The 10,432-nt window shown below is 41.1% G+C and overlaps 1 protein-coding gene across 2 annotated transcripts in view; it reads left to right on the forward strand.

Moving 5' to 3' along the window:
- Pdk1 (pyruvate dehydrogenase kinase 1) overlaps positions 1 to 10,432 on the forward strand; it is a 26,161-nt gene that overhangs the window by 5,766 nt on the left and 9,963 nt on the right. The window contains exons 3-8 of one of the 2 annotated variants that reach the window (XM_005346567.2): positions 579 to 650; positions 3,429 to 3,613; positions 3,843 to 3,932; positions 5,679 to 5,756; positions 6,983 to 7,059; positions 8,527 to 8,625. In XM_005346567.2, the coding sequence (XP_005346624.1) occupies positions 579 to 650; positions 3,429 to 3,613; positions 3,843 to 3,932; positions 5,679 to 5,756; positions 6,983 to 7,059; positions 8,527 to 8,625 (601 nt within the window). The remainder of the gene's footprint in view (positions 1 to 578; positions 651 to 3,428; positions 3,614 to 3,842; positions 3,933 to 5,678; positions 5,757 to 6,982; positions 7,060 to 8,526; positions 8,626 to 10,432) is intronic. The other variant, XM_005346568.2, reaches the window with a different exon arrangement.

Below are 10,432 nucleotides of genomic sequence, written 5' to 3' on the forward strand. Positions count from 1 at the left end.
GCAACCACATGGTGGCTCACAACCATCTGTAATGAGGTCTGGTGCCCTCTTCTGGCCTGCAGACATACACACAGAGAATATAGTATACATAATAAATAAGTAAATAAATAAATATTTTAAAAAAAGATTTATTTGTGTGTGTATGTTATGTTTATGTCTACATGATTGTATGCAATGTATGTGAATGCCCATGGAGACCAGAAGAGGGTATTGGGTCACTTGAAGCACTGATGATTGTAAGCTCTCCTCTGTGGGTGCTGGGAACTGAACTTGTGTAGTCTGGAAGAGTAGGAAGTGCCCTTAAACACTGAGCCACCTCAAATGCTAATGGGTGTAAAAATCCTATTTCAGGACCGGCGTGTAGCTCAGCTCCTAGAGCGCTTGTTCAGCATGCACTTGACGCAGGGCTTGTGGTATGCCTGGTTTGCATTCTACTCTATCTAAAGAGAAAGAACGAAAACAATAATCCTACTTCAACCATAATTTATAGGAGTATTCTAAATTAAGACTATAAAATATGAAAAGACCCTTTGTGTTAATTCTACAGTATGAATAAACAGCTCTGATTTGTGTCTTAGGTATATCCAGAGTCTTCAGGAGCTGCTTGATTTTAAGGACAAAAGTGCTGAAGATGCTAAAACTATTTACGAGTAAGTATAATTGTATGATCCTATTCTGAATACAGATTATATATATATATATATATACACAAACATAAACAACAAATATACATCATATATACAGATTATATATATAAACAATATATAATATAAAAAAATATATATTTGTTATGTATGTTTGTTTTTGTATTTTGAGGCAGGGTTTTTCTGTGTAGCCTGGAGCTCATTTTGTAGACCAGGCTGGTCTTAAACTTGAAAAAAATCCACCTGCCTCTGCCCTGATTTTATATTCTTTAAACATCATATAAAAGTTTAAATGTGATTAGCTCAGTTTGCCTTTGGCCCACTTTAAGGAGACGGATTAACATCTTTTACTTACAGCACAGTTACTGTATTCATTTATAGCAACCCACACAGGCACTGAAGGCAGCGAGACAGTATAAGCCGCAGAGCTGGCCCAGATGTAAAACACACTCCACATCCCTCTTCACTGTAAGAAGAGGCGGTTCAAATGTGACAAGCAGTGACCATCTAGAGTGACGTGCATGCCACCTGGTCTGTTATCCTGGGGAGGGGATGCCAGTTCCAAAGGGACAGTCACCCTCTGCTCCCAGGGTTCACTGTTGTGTGCAGATGCCACCCAGAAAATCAAAAAATTTATTTTTAAAGGAAAGCTTACAAGTCTATTTTCCATGTAAGATCTCTGGTTTTGAAACATGGCAGCTGCTAATGCTGCTTTTGCTTTATAGAGGAGCTGTTAAAACTAGCTCTAGATTCCTGTGGTCTGTGCTTCATAAGATAGCATAAATCCTATGCTCAGTCTCATAGCCCAGACAGCAGAGTTGGTCAACCCAACTGGTTACTTATGCAATTATCTGTTTGTGATGAATGTTATTAGAGTATAAAGACCATTGTCCACAGAATCTGTATGCTTTTTTTTTTTTTTTTTTTTTTGGACCGTCTTTTAAAAGGGTGGCGTAACTGCAGTTCTCAAACTTGTTTTTGTTTTGAAAGTAATATTCATCAAAAAAATCAGTCTCTGGGTGAGTGATGTCATTTAGTGTTTGAAACAACTCTACTGAGATCGTGCATTTATGCACAGAGAGGGTTGTGCCTTGGGGTCTTGTAGCCAGTAAATGGCGGGACTAGGAACAAGGCAAAGGGAAATGGTGGAATATATATAATGTATAAATGGTGGGCTAGGAACAAGGCAAAGGGAAATGGTGGAATATATATAATGTATAAATGGTGGGCTAGGAACAAGGCAAAGGGAAATGGTGGAATATATATAATGTATAAATGGTGGGCTAGGAACAAGGCAAAGGGAAACGATAGAATATCCTATAAATGCTACTGTGGAGACTTTTGAAGACATCTATCATCTATTTTTTCCCCCCTTTGGTGGAAGTTTCTCTGTGTTGCAGCTCTGGCTGTCCTGGAACTCACTTGTAGACCAGGCTGGCCTTGAACTTGGAGAGATCTGCCTGCCTCTGCCTCCCAAATGCTGGGGCTAAAGACGTGCGCCATCTGTATTCTAACAATTATGTTTGTGTGTGCATGTTCATGCATATGCAGGTTCCCATGCATGTGTGTGAGTCCAGAGGACAACCTCAGGTGCTGGCCTCTAGAGTGCTTGCCATCCGCCTGCTGTGAAATGGGATCCATGGCTTAGTCAGTTTGGCTGGATTGGTTGGCCAGTGAACTCCAGGAATCCTATCTTTTTCTCCAGCACTGGGATTACAAACGTGTGCCACCATGCTTGGCAGTTTGACACAACTTTATGCGGACTGAACTTGGGTCATTATGCTTATACAACAAGCTCTTTACCATCTGAGCTGTCTCCCCAGACCAGTTTTTGTTTTCCGAGACAGGGTTTAATATGTGGCCCAGGCTTTCCTGGAAATCACTTTGTAGCCCAGTCCACAGTGATTTGCCTGCTTCAGCCTCTGCCTGGGACTACAGGTGAATTACTATACCCCACTCAACAGTTTTTGTTTTAAAGAGAGAAATAAGGAAGGGATTGTAATTTTTGTTGTTTGTTATTTTTGAGGAATTTTCTAAAATTATAATTTGTCTTAAAAGCTTGCCTTTGAAGTTTATTACTAACTAAGAATTTCAAAAGTGTTTTTAAGTGATGAAAAAAAAATCATTGGAGTAAGTTAAATAGTCCTTGGGAAAGCACTCCTTTGGAAGTGTGAGTCCTAACGGCTAGGTTAGGAGATTGGTTTTGTTATATCACAATTAAGACTTCTGTCTTTTATCTTATTCCTTAAATTGACAGAAATAAGAAGATAGTATGATTTGAAAACTCTTTTAATCCAACAGGTTTTTTTTTTTTTTTTCTCATCTACTTTGTAAACTCAGGGTAGGTGAAGTCAGAGTTCTTTTCTCACTTTTCTGTACCTAGTGGTTCTTCTTTCTGAACTCTGGGGAGGAGATCCACAGATCTTACCCATCTTGCCTCACTGTGGAGTGTTTTTCTAGAAGCAAAGGCCTTTTCATTGGCAGCGTTGGCAGGTGTCTCTGGAATGCTGGCCTCATTAGTGAGCCTCAGATGCTTAGATAACAGTGGATAAGGGAAACCTGTTCACTGTTCAATAGTAGTGTGGCTGCCATACAGGTGTTTTACTTGGAGATCCTTGTACCTTGTAGATTCGTGTACCTTATGATCTGAAATGTATTTAACCAAGTATGGGAAAGCCTTCACTGATGCTTCTTTCTCTGAACTAGGACTTTTTGTAGCTGCAGCCTGTATCTTAAAGTCACTTGTCAAAATACTTGGATGTTTTGACAGAGAGGTTTGTTTAGATTCACAGACACAGTGATAAGGATCAGAAACCGGCACAATGACGTCATCCCAACCATGGCCCAGGGTGTGACCGAATACAAGGAGAGCTTCGGGGTGGATCCTGTCACCAGTCAAAATGTCCAGTACTTTCTGGATCGATTCTACATGAGTCGAATTTCAATTAGAATGTTACTCAACCAGCACTGTAAGTGTCCCACGGTTGAAAGAGGTACTTAGTTATGTGTGTAGTCCTCTTAAATTTTCCTAGACAGTGTCTCTTTAACACTAACATCACTGCTATACAAAGAAGGCATTTTACTGACTTTAAAATGTCATCTTTACATGTTAGAAAAATGTTCTGCTGTTTGGTACCGTTTAGAGAAACATCATTTAGATCTGGAAATGTGCTTTCTTTGGCTTTTCACTTTTGATAGCTTTATTGTTTGGTGGAAAAGGAAGCCCATCTCATCGAAAACACATTGGAAGCATAAATCCAAACTGCGATGTAGTCGAAGTTATTAAAGGTAAGTGCATTTGTCTTTTCTAGAAGGATGTGAACACCACCAAAGTATTGAGTGTCATCTCTTCCCTTATAACCACTGCATGTGTCATGAGAGAAAAATGTTAGGAGCAAACACGTTTGGTTTGGAAATCACTTCATGACATGGATTATGCAGTGTGTAAGGTAGATGCCCTCCTGATAGAATCCTCTGTTAGTAAAGTTTGGTGCTGTTAGTAAGTATATTTTTCTGTTTTGCTTCAGAAAATTCAAGTCTTTCTCCATCCACCCTTAAAAAGGACCAGTGAGATGTCTCAGTGTGTAAAGACACTGGCTGCCAAGTCTTAAAGCCTGACTTTGATCCCCAGAATTCCCTAGTTGTAAAGAGAGTACTAACTCCAGGAAGTTGGCTTCCATATGTGCCCCTTGGCGTGCACACACCCACAGATGTACACACACAGTGAATCAGTATGATAAAATATTCAGGTTCTGACCCTGGCCTGTCATATTCCAGTGGTAGGAGTGAAAGTTCATAACAGTTTAATTTGCATCTTACCAAGCATTTTTATTGAAATCACGTGCATATGCATATTGTGTAAGTTTTTTATGGTTTTTGTTGTTTTTAAATTTTCAAAAAAAAAAATTTAAGTATATGGGTGATTTGCCTAGAGTTTTGTCTATACATCATGCGTATGTCTGGTGCCAGTGGGGGCTGGAAGGCGGCATGTGAGCTCCTGGGACTAGAACCAATGAGCTGCCGTGTGGATACGGGAACTGAACCCAGGTCCTCTGCAAAGTCAGCCTGTGCTCTTTTTCTCACTGGAGACAGGGTTTCTCTGTGTATCCCCAACTGTCCTGGAACTCAGAGATCCAGCTGCCTCTGCCTCCTGAGTGCTGGTTTTAAAGGCGTGCGCCACCACGCCTGGCTAGCAGCCTGTGTTCTTACAGTTGAGTCATCTTTTCAGCCCCCATGTTTGTTGCTTTGAGAAAGTGGAGTGCTTCAGACATTTTGCTACAAACTCCCAGCCACATGGACATAGCCCACGGCTTTGAGTGGCTCTGTAGACTGTATCACAGGGCTATAACCTATGCTTCTTTTAATGCACTTAGGTTGTGTGCGTTTTTCTCCTTCTGTTACTCACAGTATCTTAGTGAACATCCTTAAATATATGTTGATTTGCTAGAATAAGGCAGGATTCTTAGAACTGCACACCCTTAATCCCAGCACTCAGGAATAGAGGCAGGTGGATCTCCTTGAGTTCAGGGCCAGTCAAGGAATTCGAGATCAGACCAGCTGGGGTTACACATGAAGGCCATTACCTCAACAACAATAAAAAATCCTGAATTAACAACATTTTTGTGTATTTAAATTTTTAATGGTTCCCAAAAAAGGTATCAAATAATAAAGGTGTCCACTTCCTAAACCCTTACCAACTGTTTTTGAGATGTCTCAAAAACAAACATACAATGTAAATATATATTTAATGTATAAATAATAATCTCTTTAGCCTGCTGTTTTTCTTTTGCTTTGTATATGGTATTTTTTTTCATGCCTACGTTTTCAAGTTTTGTGGTCCTTTTTTGGTCATTATTTTTTCATGGCTCAGAGGGCTTTGTCACACAAAGAGCCTTCCCCTCACTAAGACTGTTAAAGTGTATCTTCTTCTGCAGAGAATTTTAAATTTTCGTTTGTCATTGCTGTTGGCCTCTTGTTGCGTAAGACGGAAGTAAATTTATTTAATGCTTCTTTGTTTTGTTTGATTCACACTAGATGGCTATGAAAATGCTAGGCGGCTTTGTGATTTGTATTATGTTAACTCTCCTGAACTAGAACTTGAAGAACTAAATGGTAAGCCTGCCTGGTGGTGTCTGTCCTCAGTAGTGGGTGTCCTGACGACCGAGGAGTGAGTTGAGATTGGCTCGAACAGTAACGGACTCTTCCAACAACTTCTTCACTAAGTGTGGAGGCAGAAGATACACGTGTGCAATGCACACCTACACGTACCGAATTTAGTTTGATTCTTAGGACAGATAGTTTGGTGTTTTTGGTTTTGCTCTATTTTAAACTGATAATTTTGATTTGTTGCTATTTTTTTTTTCAGAGATAGTGAGAAAAATAAATAATACCAAGAAAATTATATTTAATTTTTGTGTATTCCTCCTTGCAAAGTTTATCCTTTTTCTACTTCCTGAATTGTGAGTCAGTTTTTATTGTTGAAATCAGAGACCTGGTCCTGTGAAGGGCAATGGGAGCCGCTGCCCATCTGTGTGAGAGTCCTGTTCTCTCTGATGGGCTCTTCCTGCCTTTGGAGAAAGGGTTCAGGGTTTTGGAAGGAGACTGATGATGGTAGTTTAACAAGGAAAACCTCTCCTGGGTTAAGAAAATTCAGGAAGGTGATGGGAGGAAATACATTTTAATAGGCTTTAGGCCGCATTCTGGATCTCTGAAAGGGGAGTAGTGGCATAGCTACCCAGTTGAGGGTAGAATTGCTTGTGGTTTCCTGCCAGGCTGATTATTCGGATGGGTGCTACCCAGTAAGAAGAATCACATTACAGACAAGAGCTTGGGAACTTAAGCTGTATAGGCAATTTCAAGATAGCCCATTCATGTTTCCAAGTGGGAGGTTTTCAGAGGAGAGTTGGCTTATTGTTTGAATTAGAGTCCAGTTACTTACTGGTCAAAGAACTCTAAAAGTATGGTGTCTTACCCCTTTGTTCTCCAGAGGTCTGTGTTACCTATACCCCTTGAGAAAGTTCTGAGACAGTGTTCTACATGGGTGAAACATTTTTTTTCCTAAGGTGTCCATCTTAGGAAGTATAACCCTGACTGACATAGGAAAGCGTAGGCGGATGGGTGGCTCTTATTCCGGATTGAGGAATCACAGCAGGACGCTTATCCTTGTCCCCTGTGAGTGTGTACAGGGTTCAAACTCTCAGTGAAGAAGTGCTGTGAAAGCCCCGCCCCCCAGTACCGTGCTCCAAAGCTAATGTCTCCCCACCTCACTCCAGTCTATTCTGAAGGATGCTGTAAGCACATCTCTCTGTACTTTCACATTTTTCTCTTCTGCTCTGTAGCGGTTTCACCAGGACAGACAATACACGTGGTTTATGTACCATCCCATCTCTATCACATGGTGTTTGAACTGTTCAAGGTTTGTAAAATAGTATCGTGTAACCTTTGCCAGTCCCTTATCTTAGGAATCTGTTCTAAGACCCATGTTCCTGTGGACTTCCTAGTTCACTAAGATATGCCATTCCATGTCAGTATCGTGCCGCTTGGCTGGAAGTGAGCCTGTGTCTACACACAGGGGTGCCCTCCATACATAGAGCTCATAGACCCCAGAGTCAGTCCTGGGGTTGAGTTTTCATTCTGTTGCTTAACATGTGACTTTGGCCCTCTTTGAATCTAAGGTAATTTTCCCCAGGGAAACTTATGAAGATTGGGAAAGACATACTATATATAAATGCTCATAATAGCAGAGCATGCGATTGGTGCTTAGTAAAGTTATATACATATTTTCATAAGCCAGAATATTTGGAACAGTAATTCCCAACTTTCTACCCTTGGACAATCCCCACTTATATGCCTTTGTTCTGTTTCTTTTCTTTAGAAAGTTGTTTATATTGGACTTAAAGAACTAGCTGCTGATTGTAACAGATTCAGAAAACTCAATAAAAGCATGCTGGTTATGTTGAGAATCCAGTCCCTCACCCCCGACCCCCCACTTGTTAGTGGAAAGAGAGTGGTTGGTAACTGTGTTTGGTTCCTGCAGCTGACCATGACTCTCCTAGCTCAGGCCTGTACTGCCTCCTGCTTTAGCTGCCCAGTCTCCAGCCAGTGGCAGACCAGAGGAGCAGAGAGATGTCTGGCTATTGGATAACGCAAAATATCAGCAGGCCGGCCAGGTGTAGCGGCACACACCTGTAGCTCCATAGCCCAGCGCCTTTAAAGTGGAGGCAGGAAGGGTGTGAGCACTAGGCCACCCTGAGCTGCATGGCAAGACCCTGGCGGAAAATCCAAAGGAAAGAAAATAAGAAAGCACAACATCTAAAACACAGAAAGCTAAGAGAGGAAGTGTGGAAGAATGTGCTTTGTTTTGACAAATTAAGAATTCACCTAACACCTACAGAAATCCATTAGTGGCTAAAAGCAGTTGGCCCTTTAATGTGTTAGAATGGTGTTTTCCCCTTGAAAATTCAGTCATGTAAAGATATATTTAATAAAGCTTTATATAAGCTGTGACGTGTTTATATAATGCCCATGACAGTGGCTTTTGTCTGGAAACCTGGTTCCACAGAAACACCGCAGTCTCCTCTCAGGTCAGCTCAGTCTTAGCGGCCAGGGCTCTCTTAAATCCGCGTTCAGCCGCAGCTTCCTCTGGGCGCTCTCAGATCTACTCCAGTGCCCCTGTCCCGTTACTGTCCATGCTTAGGAGTGCCGGCCTTGTGTGCCTCACCAGCTTTGAGAAACTGATCAAAACATTGTGCTGTAAATTCCCCTCGTGACAAACCAGTGACAAAGAAAACTTAAGATTCAAATAATGTACATATGTTTCAAAATTATAAGTGTATTGTTTTTTTAATAAGCCGTGCTTTAATGTAATCCTAATGTATTTCAGAATGCAATGAGGGCAACCATGGAGCACCATGCCGACAAAGGTGTCTATCCCCCGATTCAAGTTCATGTCACACTGGGCGAGGAGGACTTGACCGTGAAGGTAATTTTTTTAATGGATGTGTAGGCATACAAAAATAATATAAATCTAATTTCTATAATACTTAATTTATTCTCAAGGGAAAGAATTTCAGTCAGCTAGATAATAACCTCTTTGCTTTGTTTATCTGGCAAATTATAGAATTATCTTTTGAGTCTGTTTCTATTCTGGTCCTTAATCCAGATGATTCTGGTTGAAGGAACACCTGGACGCAGACTTTGATCAGTGCCTGTCTCAAATGCTGTGCACTTTCTGCGTGACGGAGCGTTAATCTCACTTCGTTTCCAGCAGTGCTTTTCATCTGTTTTATTTCATTTCATCACCGCTTCCCAGGAGCACATGCACTTTTACTTTCTAGTTGTGGAAACTCAAAGGTCAGAGATGAGCTTAGGGTCACACAGAGTCAAAGCTACAGGCCCTGAGATCCAGCCCTCTGGTCTACTGCTCAGCCTTCCTGCCTACCTGCTCTGATAGTGCAGTTTGCTTAGATTAACTTTGCTTCATTTTATAATCAGCTGACATACAGAGTGTACCAGTCAGCTGTCTGATCTGGCCGTTTGTGCTGGCTGCTCGCAGCGTGTCTTAGCTGTTCTGGACTTACTTCTGAGGAGTGTTCAGGCATTGCCAGTTCTGAGGGTTTTACACCATGAATACCACACACTGGCTTTCTGTGCTGGCTGCTAGAGGCGTTAGCTCTTTCGGATGTAGCTGTAGAACACTGTGCCTTCCCTACTCAGCCCCAAGCGCCTGTGATAGGACCAGCAGGCACCTACAGAACTCTGAAGATAATTGTTTGCAACCTGCAATTCCATGTATGAAACCAACACTGGAAAAAAATGCAAATAATCGTTTTCATAGTTCTCATTTATATGTCACCCAGGTGCCATTTGCCCTCCATCCTTAAAATGCAGTTTCTCAGGGCAAGGTAGTCTGAAAAACCACTGTTTTACACAACATGAAGTAACTTAGCGCAGTGTTTGGGCTGATCTCAGTCCGGTATGGTTGATAGCTTAGGCCTTCTGAAGGCTCTCTTGGATGGTGGCTGAGCACTCAGATTATTAGTCTCTCAGGTCCCGTTGGAAACAGTTGTCAGGAACAATTAGAAGTAATGCTCAGAGGGCTCTGACGACGTGGGTAAGCTAGAACAAGTAACAGGCTAGCCAAAGAGTTTAGAAGACAGCAAGGAACTAAGACAGCCATGGGGCTTTGCAAGCTCCAACCCTGGAAATCTAGAAGACCATAATCTGAAAACCCCAAGTGAGTGGTACATCACAGTAGACATTCAGATACGGAAGAGGGGTGCTGCAGAGATGGCTCAGAGGCTAAGAGTACTTGTTGATCTTTTGAGAATGTTTATAGTAAATAGAATATAGGCTGGGAAAATAATCCATATTGACTATAAAGGAAACAGTAAAAATAATTTGTAAGTTAATTACTAATTCAGTCTGCCAGATGGTTATTTGACTTGAAAAATGATAGACTAGTACAAAGTTCTGTATCCTTTAACTCGCTGAAATGTTGTCTGGGATTCTGCGTTACAAAGTTGCATTTATTTATTTATTTATTTATTTATTTATTTATTTATTTATTTATTTATTTATTTATTTATTTATTTATTTATTGTCTGAATGTGTTGAGCACACAGGTGTGGAGGTCCAGGACAGCTTGCAGGAGGTGATTCTCATTCCACCATGTGCACCCAGGGGTTGAATTCAGGCCATCGAGCTTGGTGGCAAATGTCTTCCCTCACCGAGCCTTTTCACTGGCCCGTACTTTTTTTTTTTCTTTTTGGTTTTTTGTTTTTTTTTTT

Source organism: Microtus ochrogaster, chromosome 4, assembly GCF_000317375.1.
Source record: "Microtus ochrogaster isolate Prairie Vole_2 chromosome 4, MicOch1.0, whole genome shotgun sequence".
Classification (NCBI taxonomy): Eukaryota; Metazoa; Chordata; class Mammalia; order Rodentia; family Cricetidae; genus Microtus; species Microtus ochrogaster.